Here is a 20,307-nt window from a genome sequence, read left to right as displayed (position 1 = left end):
ATATACAATGGAATATTACTCAGCCATAAAAAGAAACAAAATTGAGTTATTTGTAGTGAGGTGGATAGACCTAGAGTCTGTCATACAGAGTGAAGTAAGTCAGAAAGAGAAAAAACAAATACTGTATGGTAACACATATATATGGAACCTAAAAAAATAAAAAATGGTTCTGATGAGCCTAGGGGCAGGACAGGAATAAAGATGCAGACGTAGAGAATGGACTTGAGGACACGGGGAGGTAGAAGGTCAAGCTGGGATGAAATCAGAGATTAGCACTGACATATATACACTACCTAATGTAAAATAGATAGCTAGTGGGAAGCAGCCGCATAGTACAGGGAGATAAGCTGGGTACTTTGTGACCACCTAGAGAGGTGGGATAGGGAGGGGGGGAGGGAGGTGCAAGAGGGAGGAGATATGGTGATATATGTATATGTATAGCTTTGTTATAAAGCAGAAACTAACACACCATTGTAAAGCAATTATACTCCAATAAAGATGTTAAAAATAATAATTAAAAAAGAAAAAACATGATATAAAGATGCAAATATACTATAGTTACAAATTTAATCAGTAGAGAGATTTAAAATGGCAGTGTAACTATGAAAAAAATAAGGAAAGGTTATATGAATGAACTAATAAACCTTCATCTAGCACAAGAGATCAACAAATAATGCTGAAATTTGATAACTCTAGACACAGTAGTATAAATGTACTTATTCATCGAGAATTGAAAGAAATTTCCAAAAGACTAACAATAGAATATTTTTCAGTTATAGGATTGTTATTCATTAAAAATCTTCTGTATTTGACTTTCAAACTGTACATGAAATACCTTAATAATATTTTAACCTTAGAATATTATTCTCACCCATCAAATGTTAAAGACTAAACATGAATTTTTTTTCCTTAAAAATATAATGTTCTACGTTTGAAGTAGAAGTCAGTTTACCTTTGGAGAGGGGGAAAGGAGGAAGGAAATAATAGAAAGCAACTCACCCAAGCAAAAGTCGCTGAGGTCAGCAAAAGAACATCTGAGCACAGAGTCTTTTCTGCCTTCCTCAGTGTTAACTGGAAACAAGAACAAAAAAGACTTTCTAGTTTTGGGGAGTAAAAACATAATGACAGTTATAACAATTACCGTGGTGACTGTTGTCCAAATAATAGCCAAACATGGAGAAATGTTTTTAAGTTAATGAGTGGAAATAAGAGCTACATCTATATTACATTTTAACACTTTGATTTTCTTAAACAATTAGCCACTTTCCTTATTGGACATAGATGGAAGTTGACTATTTAAAATAGTGATTTCCCAATACTATTGAAAAGAGAATATTGGCATTTTCAAATTATCCAGAGGAAGAAGCAACCCTAAGGAATCATAAGGGAATCAGTTTTCTTAACATAAAAGCTCTTAGAGATGGAAGGGAAAATAAAAACACACCCATCCACTGAATGACAGGGGCCTGGTTGTATTCTGACTCCTGACTCTTGTGAAAAGGGATTGTCTGAAGGTATAATGAGTCTCAGACAGTCAGATGTGTGTAGTTTTATTTGCCAACACTTGTCTAACTACATCTTTGTGCAACCAAATCTTCACTGATTTACTGTCAGTATTATTTATAGTTTTGGGTCTTTCTTTTTAGGGAACTGTGTTTATTATTGCTGGCATATTTAATTACTGGTAATAAATTCTCACCAGGAATGCTAACGAGCCAGTGATTTAGGTGGCTGATCTGTCTTCTCTTGCCAACAGAAAGTGTTAGGTCCATATTTGCATGGGGTTGGCTACCTTCAAGGATAGAAAGAAATGAACACACATCTCACCAACGAATGGCCTTTTGTCTGACTGGCATAGGCTACTGTTCTCTTTTCTATGCCAATCTCCTTCCTGAAGACTCTATAAACACTAGTGGAAAACACTATTCTTTAAAAGTTAAACAAGAAAGTAGAGCTCACCTTGCTCTGCTTTGTCAGCAGAGATTGAGGTTACAGAAGTGGGAGCCTGAGATTCACTCTCAGTTGACTGGAAGAGTGAGGTAGATTGGCTCAAGTTCTTTGAGTAAGCATAGCTCTGGGCCAGGCAAGGCAGGGATCTCCGAGATGGTTTTAATGAAGTTTCTTTTGCTATCTCACTCTTGCTTATATTCATACCTGCAAATTCAAAATGGCAAGTTTTAGCAACAAGAAATAATCAGCAGAAATCAACAAATAATTTTAATTCTTGTGATGGCTGTTTCAGAAAAGTACTCTTGAAAAGCATCACCTAGGGATTAGCACTAGTGGAATTCGTTTGTTTCTATATTGTCAGAGGAAGTGTTTTGAGATTTTTGTCAAATAGTTATGAGAAATAAACAGCTCCTCTTCCAGTTTGAGCTTTCACTGTTTTTTAAAAGTTCTGTAAAAAAGAAACTGAGGTTTAAATTCATTTGGAGAGTTATGAGAATAATAATTTGGATTGTCTTTGGATAAATTTAACCATTTAGGTTTTTAAGCAGTAAAATAAATAAAACCTAATGCATAGAAATTCAAATTACTATTATTAACCAGAACACTTCTTTCTATAAGCTATCCTCCTTTAAACACACCACATAATGTACTAATCGTGATCAAGAGGCTGGAAAGGAACAGCATACATGGTTTAGTACAAAAACTGACCAGCAGGGGGACAGCATTCCTGTGCTCCGTGTAACAGTCCCTCTCCTCATGCAGAGAAGACCGATCTGCCAGAAGAAAGAATGCCCCTCAACAGGACTCTGCCTCCATAATTGGAAGTCCCAGTAACTGTATTCTCCCAGCAATGAATGACTCCATGTCCCTGTATGCCCCTGTCCCCATCCGTCCTCATCCCCCTTACGTTAATCCCAGGGCATTCCTCAGCCCTGGAATACTGCTATGGGTATTCTGGTATATGCCTTTTTTGCACATATTGAGTATTTCTCTAAGAGGAAACACTTAGATGTACAACTGCTGCTTTGAAGGGCATGAATATTTATCATTTGGATAAATAATGCCAAACTGCCTTCCCTAAAAGCTTTATCTTTTCACACTTCCCCAAATAGTACAAGATGGAATCCATTTCTTTATGAAATTCCTTGGGGAACTCTAGATAGTATCATTTGTTTTGATTCTGAATAAAATAAAAAGGCAACAAACAAAAAACAAAAAATATGGTTTTAATCTTCATGTTACAGATTGAACATGTTTTCATATATTTCTAGCCAATTATAATTCTTAAGTGACTAAGCTATTTTATAGTTTTTTTAGTGTGTTGTTAGGCTTTTTCTTATATTTTATAGTATGTGTGTGTATATAAACATATGCGGGAGCTTGGGGTATCAACCCTTCATGCAGTTAAAAATCCACATACAATTTAAAACCAGCCCTCTGACTCCACTGTTCCTATCAGTAGTTCTGCATCTGCAGATTCAACCAACCTCAGACTGTGTAGTACTGTAGAATTTTTTATTGAAAACAATCCATGTGTAAGGGGACCCTCACAGTTCAAACTTTTGTTGTTCAAGGGTCAACTGTATATACATTCATATATACATATATATGTATATAGTATTTTAGTGACTACATATTAAATGTAATATATGTTGTGTTTATTTCATTTAGTTTTCTAACAATCTTACCAAGCAGACGTTATACCTATTAGCTATGTGGAAACTGAGACTTAGAGAGGATATGTAACATTCCTTATATCACACCAACAAGAAAACTGTTTGGGATTTATATTCCAAACAGTTTCTAGTGCTAAAACCATCACATCATGTTGCATCCATAAATTAAGTTTGAAACTCCTGCACACCATCCATTTACCTCGAAGATCACAGACACTGAAATGTAAAGAACAGACACCAAAATTCTTTCTGGTAGAGGCTAAAACTCAGACGGAATATACCTAGAAACACATCTGCTTTTACCACCCTCCCTATTCACCTGCCCATCTATATTAAAGTAAATTTCAATTGTAGAGATTGAAAGGTGAAAAAGACAAAGCAAACCCACCAGTACATACAGCACTCAAGTAATGAAAATTTTGCCTTGCAATTATTCATCTTAATTCCATTTTTGAGACAGAGTAGACTCTGGGTCTTTAATAGTTGTGGGCAAGGGGTACAGACAGGAAAGGAAATTACTGAAAATTATATTTTCAGTAATTATATTGATTATAAGACAAACAAATTTAACTAAACTCTACTCATATTGTTTCAGTCAATACTTTTTGGCTACTTTATAATCAGCTCATGAATTAACTCCAGATTTCTAAGGATATTTTCAAATGCATGAATTAAAATAAAGACAAGCAGAGGTACCAATATTCATTGCCCTTTGAGACAAATGAGAATCTTGAAAAAAAACCAAGACAATTTTTAAGAGGTTCTATAGAAATAAGACATAGTTGAATAGATGAAATGCAGACAAACCTAGCAGTAGGGATTTTATCTTCCCGTTTTATAAAAAAAATGTATTTATTTTCACGTTAATTCTCAGTGTGAAAATAAAATGTGAACTAGAAAGGGATTGAAGAAAGAATTATGAATTGATCCAGTCTCTTAGCCTTCTGGGACTCTGTAATGATAAGAAAGGAAAATACCCTTTTGAAGAGGAATTCCCCAAGGCCCACAGAACTCATACTAAAAGCCTACTCATACACCATACAATTCCCCTTATTTAAGGACCGACTAGTGTTTTCTATACTACATTCAAAGAATAGCACAGGGGGACGAGGTAAACCTCCCTTCCTGGAAGCCTGTGCAGCCCGCCACTGCCAGGGTCCCGGGATCCAGGGACAACTTCCCCAGGAGAATGCACAGCACGCCTCAGGCTGGTGCAATGTCATGCCAGCCTCTGCCGCTGCAGGCCCGCCCCACACTCCGTGCCCGTCCCTCCCCCCGGCCTGAGTGAGCCAGAGCCCCCGAATCAGCTGCTCCTTTAACCCCGTCCTGTCTGAGCAAGAACAGACGCCCTCCAGCCACCTACATGCAGAGGTGGGGCCAAATCCAAAGCTGAGCCCTGGGAGGTGTGAAAACAAAGAAGAGAAAGGGAAATCTCTACCAGCAGCCTCAGAAGCAGCGGATTAAATCTCCACAATCAACTTCATGTATCCTGCATCTGTGGACTACATGAATACACAACGAATCATCCCAAATTGAGGAGATGGATTTTGAGAGCAGGATTTATGATTTTTTCCCCTTTTCCCCTTTTTGTGAGTGTGTATGTGTATGCTTCTGTGTGAGATTTTGTCTGTATAGCTTTGCTTTCACCATTTGTCCTAGGGTTCTATCCGTCCGTTTTCTTTCTTTTTTTTTAAATTTTTTTTCTTAATAATTATTTATTTTAATAATTTTATTATATTTTATCTTATTTTACTGTATTTTACTTTATCTTTTCATTTCTTTCTTTCTTTCTTTCCTTCTTTCTTTCTTCCCTTCTTTCTTTCCTTCTTTCTTTCTTTCTTTCTACTTCTACTAATTCTTTCTTTCTACTTTTTCTCCCTTTCATTCTGAGCCGTGTGGATGAAAGGCTCTTGGTGCTACAACTAGGAGTCACTGCTGTGCCTCTGAGATGGGAGAGCCAACTTCAGGACACTGGTCCACAGGAGACCTCCCAGCTCCACATAATATCAAATAGCGAAAATCTCCCAGAGATCTCTATCTCAACACCAGCACCCAGCTTCACTCGACAACCAGCAAGCTACAGGTGTTGGAAGCAGCCACATAGCACAGGGAGACCAGCTCGGTGCTTTGTGACCACCTGGAGGGGTGGGTTAGGGAGGGTGGGAGGGAGGGAGACACAAGAGGGAAGAGATATGGGAACATATGTATATGTATAACTGATTCACTTTGTTATAAAGCAGAAACTAACACACGATTGTAAAGCAATTATACTCCAATAAAGATGTAAAAAAAAAAAATAGCACAGGAAAAATCTGTCCTAGTAGTTTTTAATGCCTGTGAATATTTTGTCATATGTTCTTATATCTTCTTTTATTTAGGAAACACAGATGTAGAATATTAAAAGATCAGTTTTTTGTTACTGAGCTCTGGTTGAGAATTGCCTTTTACTCTAGAAGAACATATAAGTAAAAGAATAAATATTATTCTGGAGGTGGCGGTACACAGATGGAAGATGGTGATAGTTGCTTGTAAAGATATTAGACTCAGAGAGAAATGCCTTGGGCCCGAGAAATGGCCTTGATGGGGACTCTATAATACTACTAGTCACCTTAATTCACTGACCCCAGCACGTATGTTCAAAAACTGTTCTTTGAGCTAAAGATGACAATCAAATTGGTTGATATTATTATTTTATAACCCAATATAGGGTGAGACTAGCTTTATGCATATCAATGTTGTCAGTATTTTCCACCATTTGATTCACCCCTGTATTCACCTAGTCATTGAGGAGATGTTATTTGGGCTTTTGCTCTCTGCAGGCATCCTGCTGACACTGGGTATACAGTGGTGAACAAGGTGGACATATAATTCCTGCCCTCATGGGACTTCCATTCTAGTAGAGTGTCAGACATTGACCAAACAAATAAATATGTATATACACATAAATTGTCTGAAATGCTATGAAAATACAGGCACGGTTATATTATGGAGAATAATAAAGGGGACTTTCTTTATGAAGTGGTCCGGGACATTTTGTCTGAAGAAATGACATGTTAGGTCAAAAAATAAAAAGGAACCTAACATACAGAAAGGTGTTTATGTATGTTTGTGTTGACGTTGATATATATGTATGTTTGTGGAGGTGCTTTTAGGCAAAGATAATAACATGTGTGAAAGCCGTGAGGTATGAAGATTGCAATGTATTTACAAACTGGCAACAACAACTACAAAACTCTTTTCAGTACAGTAAGTGAGAGAGAGTGTAAAGGAGCTATAGCTGCAGTCCAGGTAGGGGATAAAAATTACCTACTGTTCTTTAGGGAATTCTGCATATGCTTATTTGCCCATTATTTTCCACAAATTTATCTGCCTTATGTCCTTTTTTTGAATAATTGCATTTGCCAAAAATCATAAAGTATTTTAAATATACTCACTTCAAATGGGAAATGAAATTGGGAGAGGCAATGAAATTTACTTACTCTAGGTCATAAATCAAGCAACTGGCAGAACTGAATGTGAATGTTATGGCCATTGGATTCCAAAACCCATGATCGTTTCAGAATGCTCCATGGCTCTTCATGAACCCCAATCCTGGATGGGTCGTTACCATGGTTTCACTTGGTAGAAATATCACACAAATTTTAAGCAGAGAGCTCTGAATGTAGAAACCACAGACCGAAAGCAAACCTCAGAACCTGTAATTCTATACCCACAATCTTAGACAACTGTGAAATATATGTTGATGAAAAATGAATATGTGCTATTTGGTACATATTAACTGGGAATGTCTACCCATCATCTATGAAACTGTTGTTCTTTTGCTGATCTATAAAATAATAGATATGAATAATATAAAATCTGCTATGAGTTAACAATGTGTGTAACTGAGCTGCACAAAATAAGTTATCAGCTATTATTTGTAATCCTAATTGTTATTTTTCATTTTCCATCATTTAGTTAACAACGTGTGTAACTGAGTTATATGAAATAAATATTAATGATTATTTTTAAACTTAATTTTTATTCATTCAGTGTTCTATCATTCATTTAACAATTCCAAACAATTATTGAGTTCTTTCTCTGGACCAGAACTTAACTCAGTGTTGGGTGAAAATGGTGGTCAGTATCAGGAGAAGTGTATATATATAAATAAAAGCAGTTCTTTTTATTAAAAACTAATATACAAAATATGGATAAGGCATCATAGAACCACCAAAGAGGAATCCAAGTGGTGGTACCAGGGAAGTCTTGACTGTGAAGGTAACCTGAGCTGATTCTTTTTGAAATATTCCTTCTCCTATATTTTTATTTATTTATACTTCTTGGGTTTAATACATTTTTTTCAAAGGATTATGCATATAAAGTAAGAAAGTCTGTATAAAACTCTCCATAAACACGTAACTGCTGAAAGTATTTGTTAAATGCTACATGTAAAGAAAATTGAGAAAACAATGTTGATGCACATATCCTTCCTACAGCTCTGCATTTTCCTTCCCATTTATCTTTAAAGCAATGCTTTCTCATTTCCTGAACTACCAAGTGTTTCCAAAGCTATCATACAGATCAGCTTTGCTAGAAACCAATCTAATCTAAGCTGAAAGTATGAGATCCTAATGTTCGAAAGAGTACCGTTCTTTTCAAAGTTCCACATCGAATGCCATCATATTCTGCTTGGCATAACCAGCAATATCTGTTCTTTGCTTGGCATGATTAACACTAACTACCCCCACAGCACATCCAGGCCTTTTTTCTTCTATATTCTAAAGTTCCATTTCTTTTCTGGTATGACTTTACCTGATACCCTTGAATAATATTTGATAGCTACCTATTTAAAGCTAATAACTAGAAAAGAGACCACAGTAACACATCAGTTTGGGTAAGCATATGAAACTCTTAAGTTTAAGGATAAACATGTAGAAGTGTGGAAATGTGTCATTTCCTATATTTAGAACAGATTTTTCTAAAGCAACAATTAGTACTACTTCCAACTGTTCTAAGAGCACTTCATAAATGCTCACATATTTGAAAGGATCTCATGAAATGACAGTTTCACTTGGGTATACACAAAGGTCCAATTGCAAATAAGATGTAATTGCAAATAAGGTATCTTCTAGAAATACATTCACATAAGACACCTGACATCAAAGGATGTAAAGTTATTATTAAGATACTACTTAACTCAATGGGCTTTGAGCTGATACGGAGTTTTAATTGGAAAAATAGGTTCTTTGAAAACTTCAAAGAGAAAATTGAAGAGAAAAGAAAAATTGGTTATTCTCAGTGAAAAATACATTTTTCAAAAGATCCACTCTTTTAGTAAAATTTCAAGAACACTAACTCATCCTAAGGACTCATGTGAAAAAAAAATATGTTTTTTTTTTATAGATCAAACTTTGAAATTTCTGCCAACTACATTGTTAGAAGAATTTTGGGATATATGTAGCAAAAGAACATGATATTATAACCTAATGAATTTTATATTATGCCCACAAGAGGGAAATTTTAAAAATAAACTTAAAAATAAATATATTTGTCTCTTGTTTTATTCTCAAGATGAATTATGTGGTTTAGTAAGATTTTATACCTTTAACAGAAGTATTTTAGAACTGCTTGGCTGAGGGGAGGTGGTGTCTTAGGATGCCATTTCATTTCATAAAATCCAAACACATTTTTCTACATTAGTGGATACAATCAAAGCACATTTATCTAAATAATAAGCTTTGGGGAGGAAAAGCATAAATGGGCACAGACTTTTCTTATTTTTCTGCCTTGTCAAAATCATTATAGTTTTCTCTCCTTCAAAAGAACATGTGGCTTGAGTGTGTCCTTCTTGGCATAAATTATTTCTACCTGATAAAAGCTGTATTTATTGAGTGCCTACAAAGTGCTAGATGCATCCTGTGTGTTACCAGTAATTCTCATAATAGTCCTATTAGGATGTGTCATCCCCACTTTACATGTGAAAATCCTGAGACACAAAGGATGTAAGTAACTTTTCTCAAGTCTCGCACACAGGAAGTGATGGAGCCTGAAACAAACCAGGTCCATCTGATTTCAAGGCTTCTGCTCTTTGTAATATAACAAGCAACTTCTCTGTTTACTTAGAAACTTCCTTTACAAGTTTGCTCTTCACTCACTTTTTAGTTTTCCTCTCACTTTGAACAAGAAAAAGTTTGTCTACTTATAGAGTCCTAGTAGGGCAGAGATGGCTAACTCAGAGTAACTGAAGAAAGCTTAATAAAGGGATTATTTAAAGGGTGTGGGCAGGATTAAGAGAAAAAGGATAATGGTAAGGCTCCCTACAACTAACTAACAATGCCCAGAAAACTTTACCACCCTTGGGCCGGCAGAGCAAGGAGAGGAAGTAGATATATGAACCTGGAGACAATTATAGGTGGGGGAGAGGAAATCTGGCAGATCCTGTGTGCTTAGACACAGGAATGCGGCCACTGCCAACCACAGACTGACATGAGGGGAGCCAGGGAAATAAAATACCCCAACCTCTCTTTTGTCAACTTCTAATCTGCTGCTGATGCCTCCTACTGGTCAAATCTAAACAGTAGCTAGAGGTCATGAGAACCCATGGTTGCTGTAAGTCATAGATATCAGTTTGCTGGGGCACGAGGCAGGGTAGAAAAAGGTGTGGGATGAGTCTGGAGGGATCTACAGAGATTATCCACTACACATGTACAGATGTATAACTTCAGAGGAGCTTTGAGCATCACCTTTGGGGGCAGAAAACAATGTATGCACTTTTACCACTAAAGAATAAAATTTAAAGGTTTTTTTGTTTGTTTGTTTTTAGTAAACTGTAAGTAGTTGTAGATGCTTACAAGCAAACATGGGAATGACAACTATTGACGTTAATGTACTTTTGAGTTTGCTTGCTCTGTGCAAGACGATGCAGGAGACAAAGGTGAACAATATACAGTGAACTTTTAAATTAGTAACTAGCAACATCAAAAGTTATCTCTTCAATTATAATATATTACAGTGAATAAGAAAAGCTCTCTTGTAAGTCTAATGCAAGACAGAATACTTTAGGGCACAAAATTATGAAGGGGTTTCTAAATTGATGAAAATACATTTTTAAAGTTTTGAAGGTGAAATGAGTGCCCTTGTTTTTATCTTTTTTTTTTTTTTTTTTTTGCGGTATGCGGGCCTCTCACTGCTGTGGCCTCTCCCGTTGCGGAGCACAGGCTCCGGACACGCAGGCTCAGCGGCTATGGCTCACGGGCTCAGCCGCTCTGCGGCATGCGGGATCTTCCCGGACCGGGGCACGAACCTGTGTCCCCTGCATCGGCAGGCGGACTCTCAACCACTGCACCACCAGGGAAGCCCTGTTTTTATCTTTATCTTTGTGCACTGTTCTCTAATTTCCAAGTCACACAGCCCACCCCAGTAGGTTCATTCCCTTGTTATATGTCCTGTTAGAAACATATACTTTGCTTACCATGTTTGCATGTATTTGTTTATTAGGATATTATTTAACATACAGTCTTTCTAGCTATAAGGGAAGTTCCATGAGGGCAAGGGTCACACTCGTCTTGTTTACAGCTACAACTTCAGCACCTGGCACTGGGTCTGCATGTACAGTATGCAAATAAATACTTACCAAATAAAAGATTGAGATAAAGATAAAGCTCTATTAATTAATTTACTAATTAATATATTCATTTGACAAGTGTTTATTGTAATAGATGTTTATCGTAATAGATGCAAGATATTCTTTCTAGACAATGGGGATATGGCAGTGAACAAATAGATAAAAGACCCTGTACCCATAGAGATTAAAATCTCAAGGGGACCTCGAGAGGCATTTACTCTTTGTGGTACAGTGTTCTGAAATCTGAAGGCTCAGACAACCTATCACCTTAGTGTTTTTTTGAAGTACAAATGAGATTTCTCTTTAAGTTAAATATTCATTTGGTAATGCCACAAATAAGATATGAATATTTATCATTACAAATAGAGAGCTAGCAGGAACCTGCTGTATAGCACAGGGAGCTCAGCTCGGTGCTCTGTGATGACCTAGATGGGTGGGATGGGGGGGGAGGGAGGCCCAAGAGGGAGGGGATATAGGTGTACATAGAGCTGATTCATTTCATTGTACAGCAGAAACCAACACATCATTATAAAGCAATTTTATTCCAATAAAAAAACAACAAAAACAGAAACAATGATCCATACACTTATTAGTGGTATTGCAAATCCCCCCTCCCCCACATGCCATTAATGTTCTTGCTTCCTTTTTAAAACTCAAATAGATTTTGGCAGGAATTGAACCGAAGAGTCATAGAGATGTCTGCTACTTATGAAAGGTGCTATGATGCAAAGGGCTCTCTTTAGAATGAGCAGGGAAAAACAACAACAAGGTAGTAAAAGATAAATTTGTAACAGTTGTTTTCCCCATAATTTCCCAACATAGTCAAGTTCATAAGCTCATGATATATAGTTCATCCACAGTCAGTGTCTCCTTATTCCTTCAATAACCTGGTCATTCACTCAGCTACATTTTCCTCATGTTATTTTTTTTTGTCCTGCAAACTTCTACCCTTCAGAGTGGAGCTCAGATGCTACCAACATTGGAAAATCTTTCTTAACGCGTTTATGCAGTATTAGCTATCATGTTCCCTGTGCTTCTGTAACACTCTCAATGCATCTCTATTCTAGTATTGATACGCACTTTTCTGTGACACCATGAGCCCCCTCAAGGAGGAAACCAAGTCTCATTCAGTTTTGAGATCTTGGCATCTTGCACATTTTTGGTTTATAGAGAGAGAGAAATGTACGGGTAGATGGATAAGAGTGATGGTTTCACTCATGCACAAAATCTGACACAATATGAATTTTTGATCTTGGATAAACTCTTTAATCTCTCTGTCTCATCTTTAAAATGAGAATAATAATAATAAACTCACAGAATTATGAGTGTGAAAATTAAATGATTAGATAAACATAAAGTGCTAGAATAATGCCTGGTACATAGTTTATCCTATATGTATTTGCTATTATTATAACTGAATCAATGATGCCATGTATATATAAGATGTAATAAGATTTAAAGTCAGAGCCATGAATATGTAGTATGTAGAATTTTAAAAAAAGGGAAGCTTCTGGAACTTTTATACCAATAAAATAATGAGCAGCTCATTTTCCAAAAACTTCATATTTCATGTAGCACAGAGATACAGAGCACTATAAAGAAACTAATCTGGTTTAGGTTTTGGTAGTTTGGGTCAAGGACTGCATCTGGGTGAAAAAAAATGCAATATATTTGAGGGAATTCCTGCCTAAGTCTTTGAAGGAACGAGACCTCTATGTTCAAAAGACAACAGCCATTTGAATAAGGATTTATGAATCAATGCCCAAGAGAGAAACTGAGAGTTAGTGGATTCCCTATACACTCTCAAAGATTAAAATCTAATAGCAGAAGCAAACTTTCTACCAACATAATAAGAAATTAGGGAATTTCATGCAAACTGACAATGGTTCTAACGGAGAAACCCAAATGGGACCAAAACTTCCTCCTGATCTGCCTAATTACAATGTCTAACAAGGCTCATAAATATTCTTTTCCTTTTGCTAGTTCTTTTTGTGTTTGGAAATCATGGAAGCACGAACAGGAGATAGCCTGGTTAGGGCACGTATCACAAATAACCTTGAACAGTTGCAGATATCCTTTTAAAATAACCTCCAGATAACTTTTGAAACCTTGAATTTTATCATTCAATTAGTGTACCACAGCTGTGTTTCATGCAGATGGGAGCAGTGGACTTCTTGAAGGAAAGACTGGTAATGATCTTGGTGGAACCAAGTAGTGATCATTGGAGGAATTCTGACAATTGACAGTTCATCCCATTGTGTGTGCCTGAAATCTATGCCCCTTCACACATTCCTATAAGATCACTTGTGACCCAAAACACAAGGTGCTTTCGGGATATAGGCTCCTGAGCTATCTCTTGCCTGAAGTTAGCTAAAAACAAGGAGATTTCAGTAACATTCATTCATCATCAAGTTCATATTCAAATGGAAATGCAGTACATGGCCATCAGGTTTAACAAAAATATTTGTTGCTTTTCTTTCTAGCACTACCATGACCACTGATAGACTTCAAATGCCTAATCAAAGTGTTTGGGTTCTCAACATTGTGAGAAAGGGATGAAAATGAAACCTTTAGATACCTTGGAGTTATTATTATGAAAACCATATTGGTGCTCCTTGCATCACACTCAACGTATTTGTGTGTGTGTGTATAATAGGGTAAAATGGAATCCCTGATTATCCTTGCCTGCCTCATGGAAGGTAATAGCAAATGAAAACTAACCTTGGGTTTGGATAAAGATAAAACACTTAAAGTCTCATAGTACTTCTGACAAGCTGCAAAGTTATAATATTTATACTACTGCTGAGAACAGCACAGGTTGTTCCACTCTAAAGAGCTCAAAAAAGTCATTTGGCCAAAGTACGTGGACCCTGCAATGAACCTGGATTACACCCTGTCCTGAAGTAGGGAGGTTCTGGAGAGCCCCCACTGCATCTCTCAGGTCTATGACAACATTCTGAAAAACTAAAAATCTGGTCCAATCTCTTCCAACCACACATTGTTATTGGAAAAACCAATAACTTAACTAGAAGAAATTTTGTTGATGTATAGAATATGAACCCAAACACAAGTGTGATCAGTCTAACCAGTACTGCACTGGGGCACAAATTGTTCTATATTTCTTTCCTGCTGTGAACATCTGTAACCATATAACGTCCCACTTCTTGCCACCTGTTGCTCTTGTTCTTACTTATGGGTTTCTTTATACCGTGCCAAAGGCTGGCAATTTCTACATCTGCTTTTGAACAAGGCTGGCATATTCTATCACTGAAAGCTTATTTCAAAAGCTTAAGAATGGGAAAAAATTAGTTTACTAATGCTAGAAAAAAACCCCAGAAAAATAGTATTTATTCTGGATACTTTTTCAACCAGTTCAGGATGAGAAATTTTAACTATTGCCATGGTGTTTAAAAATAAAGTCCATTTTTAAAGACAAGTGATAAATAATAAGGATTGGATATATTATTGCTATTATTTATATTGCTGTTTATTATGTTTGTAACACTAATTATTAATAATTAATTTACCACCTATTATTTATCAACTACTCTTCTCAGGGATATTTATTTTATAGAAAGTCAGAATTTGAGTTTTAATTTAGTTTAATAGTATTTTAGCCTTGATTTTTTTTTTGTTAGCCTTGATTTTTGAAATTATACTTTTAAAATCATGGTTTATACTCATCAGGAAGATTATTCAATTTTGCAAAGTTTTGAGTTCAATAAAACCTAAGATTATTTTTGTCAAGCACTTTTTATTCTCATTATAAAAACCACATGTGTTTTGAGAGATAGCACATGTGCTTGGGGATGTTTTCCCCTTTTATTTATCTATTTTTTAATTTACATGGAATAAAATTGACTTTTTTGGTGTAGAGTTATTTGAATTTTGACACAAACAGAAATTCTTATAACCACTCCAAAGGCAAAGTCCGAAAACTTGCAACATCCCAAAGAATTCCCAAGTTCTCCCATTTGTGTTCAGACTCTCCCTTTACCCTTAATTCCTGACAATCAGTGATTTGTTCTTTTTACCTATTTTTTGCCTTTTCCAGAGTTCCACATAAACGGAATCATACGCTGTATAAATTTTAAGATTAGGTTCTTTCATTTGGCAAAATGCATTTGAGAACCATCCATGTTTGTGTATCAATAATTTATTCATTTGTATTACTAAGTCATAACTCCACTGTATGGATGTAACACAATTTTTTTTTTTTTTTTTGGCCACACCACGCATCATGTGGGATCTTAGTTCCCTGACCAGGGATCGAACCCGTGCCCCCTGCATTGGAAGCGCGGAGTCTTAACCACTGGACCCCCAGGAAAGTCCCGGATGTAACACAATTTGATTATCCAGTCACTCATGTAAGTATTGATACATATGTGTTGTGCCCAGTTTTTGTGATTATGAATAATGCTACTATAAACATTCATATAGAGGTTTTAAGTTCTCATAAATACATGGAAGTAGGCTTGCTGGGTCATATGGTAAGTGCACATTTAACTTTTAGAGAAACTGCCAACTTTTTTCAAAAGTGGCTGTACCAGCACCAACGTATGAGAGAGTTCCTGGTGTACCATACACTCATCAACCGAATTGTTGTTGCTGTTATTGTTAGATTTTTCTAATACTTAATCATGAGAGGCTGTTTGCATTGAGACTTTAATTTGCATTTCCTTAAGTACTAACGATATTGAGCATCCCTACATGTGCTTTTTACCATTCATATATTTTCTTTGGTGAAGTCTCTGTTCAAATATTTTGACTATTTTTTTTAACTAAGTGGTTTGTTCTCTTATTATTAAGATTTGAGAGTCTTTTATACATTCTGTACACAAATCGTTCATCTCTGTAAATATTTTTCCCAGTCTGTGGTTTGCCTTTTCATTTTCTTAGCAGTGTCCTTTGCAAAGCAAAGTTTTTATTTGCAATGAAGTAAAATTTTATGTATCATGCTTTTGGTGTTGTATCTAAGAAATCATTGCCTAACCCAATGTTAAGAATATTTTAGATTAGGTTTTTACAGTTTTATTTTGACATTTAGGGATATAATATATTTTAAGTTAATTGTTCTATGTAGTATGAGGTATAGAATAGCAGTCATATTTGGCATATGCCTATGTAGTTGTTCCAGCTAGTTGTTCAACTATTTGTTGAAAAGACTGTCCTTTCTCCATTCAGTTGCCCCTGCACCTTTGTAAAAAATCAGTTGTCCATACTTATGTAGGTCTCTTCCTAAATTTTCTATTCTACACTATTGGTTATGTGTCTGTCCTTTCACCTATACCATACTGTCTTGACCTCTCTAGCTTTATAACGTTCTTAAAAATATGTAGCACTTGGGCTTCCCTGGTGACGCAGTGGTTGAGAGTCCGCCTGCCGATGCAGGGGACACGGGTTTGTGCCCCGGTCCGGGAAGATCCCACATGCCGCGAAGCGGCTGGGCCCGTGAGCCATGGCCGCTGAGCCTGCGCGTCCGGAGCCTGTGCTCCGCAACGGGAGAGGCCACAACAGTGAGAGGCCCACGTACCGCAAAAAAACAAAAAACAAAACAAAACAAAAAACAGGTAGTGCTAGTCCTCTAAATTTGTTTTTCTTATTTAAATTGCTTTGGCTATTTGAGTTCTTTTACCTGACCTTATACATTTTAGAATCAGCTTATCTATATATACAAATAATTGTGTTGACATTATGACTGAGATCGAATTAAATCTAATATATATCACTTGGGGAAGAATTAACATCTTAATTATGCCAAGTTTTCTAGTCCATGAATCTCATATGGTTATTTATTTAGGTCTTTCTTTGATTGATGGAACTATATTTCTATAGTTTTCTTCATACAAATCCTGTACATAGTTTATTAGATTTATAGCTAACTATTTCATTTTGTTGGAGCTTTTACAAAAGATAATATCTTTTTAAACTTCAGTTTTCCACTGTTCATTTTTCAATCATGCATTGCTAATGTACAGAAATGCAATTAATTTTTGTTTATTGCTATTGTAGTCTGTGAACTTTCAAAATTATTTATTAGTTCTAGGAATGATAAACATTTTGTAGATTCCTTGGAATTTTCCACATAGACTATCATGTTGTCTGCCAGAAAGGGTACTTTATTACTTTCCAACTGTATACCTTTATTTCTTTTTCTATCCTCATTTTATTTTCTAGAACTTCCAACCATTGAATAGCAGTGGTGAAAGTGGAAAATCTTGCCTAGTTCCTAATCTTGGGGGAAAGCAAGCTCTCACGATTAAGTATGATGTTAGATGTAAATCTGTTGTAAATGCCTTTATCACATGGAGGAAGTTTCTTTCTAACCCTAGGTTGCTGACATTTTTATCATGATAGATGTTGAATGTCTTTTTCTGCATTGATTGATATATCATGTAGTTTTCCTCTCAAGTCTGTTAGTGTGTGGTAAATTATAATGATTGTTTTTTGAGTGCTGAACCAACCTTGCATTCCTAGGTGATATTTAATATATTTAATTCTCACAGTAATCCTAAAAGAAAGTTTTGATTATGCATGTTTAAGATTGAGAAAATTAGAGTTAACTTAAGGACATTCAGCCCAGTAATTGCCAAACCTATGAACTGAACTCAAGTCCATGAGATGCCTGAGCTATGTTCCTTTTACCATAGCACCCTGCCTTTCACAAATATCAAGAAGAATTATTATTAATGGCCTCTAGGGCAACAACAAAGACTCTCCCTCTCTATACTTCACTTCCAAGATAAAGAGGCCCTGGTAATGTTCTAGAAAATGGACATGTTTGTTCCAGGGTTCTTAAGAGTGAAGCCAATGGATACACTGATAAAAGAGATCACAAACTCTGGCATGTACAGCCCCTCTCTTGGTCTTGCCTTTGCACTATATTTGTCTTCCATGTGTTGGGATTTGTGAGGGTGAAGCAAAAACAGTATAGGGCTTATGCCGCTAACCTTTTGGAGGATAGTTTAACCAGTTTAGACTACTCCTTAGGGATATATTTTCATTTTCTTTCAGATTTCCTGGTGTTTATTAAGGTTCTGACAGAATGTGACTTTAAGGTTCAAAATTAGATATAGGCCTAGAAGAAAGAAACCTAAAAGGCCACTAGATCTGCTGTTATTTTATATCTTAAAGCATAGTCCAGTTCAGCAGAGCTAATAATTTCATCTAGAATTTTGAGGCCAAGGCCCTAGTTAGAAAAAAATAAAACAAACAAAACACACTGTCTTGTGTCTTCTCTGCATATCTTTCTCATGAATCTATTTTAAGATTTGAAAATAAATTTCCTGGGTCTCAGTTAAATCTTTATCTTAATTCAAGAAATGCTTACAAATCCTTAGGGATTCTATGCTCACATTCTTTGTCTAGTTCCACAGCATTATTGGAATTTACTTACTGAATAGTGATACTGACATTCAAATAATGTCTAAGGGACAATAAAAAAGTGCTTTAAAATAAATATACATATATTTTTTATTTAGGGTAGAGGAGAGTAGAGTTTGGATGATCTTAGGAAGAATATGACTGGAGTATCTACAGCAAGACCACTTGTTATGTAAAACGAAAGTTATTAAGAAAACAATTGCCAACCTATACAAAATCAATGCTCAGCACTTTAGTTATTATATCAAAGCTGAAAGCAGTAAGATATTTAAGAATAATTCATTTAATTCAGTAAAAGTCTAATGTCAAAAACTTCAAGGGAGCTTCATTGCCTCCCAATTTTCTTTTAAAAGCTGTCTGAGTATAAATGCTCTAATCTTGTCACTATAGAATGAAGAATGTATTTTAAATTGATAGAATGACATTATAAAAAAGAATGTTTTCAAATCACTCACGATATGCAGAAATTTCATGCCCAGTTCAAAGATAGAGAAAAAGGGAACATGTCCCTTGCTTTATTTCCCTGGTTTTCAAGGAATCACTTGTCCTTGATAGGTTTTCTTCCAAAATGGCACACAAAAGAACAAAGAAATGTTCTGGAATTTTCTTTTCTACTCTTTAAAAAGGAAAATGGACTGATGGATGAAGAAGAGGTGCTTTTTTCAATAGGAAAAAAAAAAATGAACAGCAAAGAAATGTGAACAGATTAAAAAGACAAGAGCCCACTGGCTGCTTTGTCTCTTCCAATGGAAAATATAGCCATAATTTTTTATTCAGATATGCATTGTCAGTAAAGGTTACTTTATTTATTTTTACCTTACTGACTGGATTACAGACGTTTTGAAGTCAGAGGCAGCAGTGGTCAAACAGGTGAGACTGGAATTGGTATAGGTCACAAACAGTTCTGGGTATGGCACTGAACCTCTGAATATAGTTATCTTTAGGCGTAATAGGTCTTTTTAAGGACATACTGTTATGCGAATGAAAAGGTTTAGATGGGACTCTCATTTCAAAAGGGAATACCCCAGCAGGTCTAGCATACAGTATTTTTCAATATGTCAGTTGGTATAGTGGTCTCAGGGCAGTGCTAAGAATATTCAGTAGCTCCTAAAGAGATTCGAGATAGACCTGGGCATATAAAGGCCTTAAAGTAGCTTACTTGCATCTCCAAACAGACATACACACACACATGCACACACATACACACATATACTCATACCTACACCAAGTAACATTTGGTCAGTCTGGCTCTCTGCCTTGGTACCCATGGCTACTTCACAGCCACAGTGTGTGTTTTGGGGTTGAGAGTATGGTTTCAGGATAAAAGAAATCACTCCTCTAAACTATAAGCAATTTCCCCAAAATCGAAACAAATAAATTGGCCTGATCATAATGGTCATGAACAACTCTAAGGAAGAATACTGCATATTATTTTTTTAAAAATCCCAAAGCAGGGGATTACTCCAATGCTAGATTTGGATTAACTTCCAGATTCTGGACAATTTCAATTCCAAGACTGCAATATACTATGGTTTTCAGAGTTAAATTCTGTGATTCTGTTTCTAAGAGAAGTCTCAAGGCCTTTATTTCAAGTTTTGTTCTAGTTCTTCTCAGCCCTACTTTATTTAACCTCCCTTCAGTTTCTTTAAGTCTGCAACTGCGAAGCTGCCAATAAATGCAAGGAGGCTATAA

General features: G+C 36.0%; 1 protein-coding gene across 1 annotated transcript in view; it reads right to left on the bottom strand.

The window, feature by feature from the left end:
- Positions 1-20,307, bottom strand: part of ANO3 (anoctamin 3) — a 397,425-nt gene that overhangs the window by 182,568 nt on the left and 194,550 nt on the right. Inside the window, 2 exon segments of the mRNA XM_024764654.1 lie at positions 1,000-1,071; positions 1,960-2,154. Coding sequence (XP_024620422.1) covers positions 1,000-1,071; positions 1,960-2,154 — 267 coding nt within the window.

The sequence above is a fragment of the Neophocaena asiaeorientalis genome, unplaced genomic scaffold (assembly GCF_003031525.2).
Source record: "Neophocaena asiaeorientalis asiaeorientalis breed wild unplaced genomic scaffold, Neophocaena_asiaeorientalis_V1.1 scaffold230, whole genome shotgun sequence".
Taxonomy (NCBI): domain Eukaryota; kingdom Metazoa; phylum Chordata; class Mammalia; order Artiodactyla; family Phocoenidae; genus Neophocaena; species Neophocaena asiaeorientalis.
Note: the sequence above shows the minus strand (reverse complement) of the source record. Positions and strands in the feature narration are given on the sequence as shown.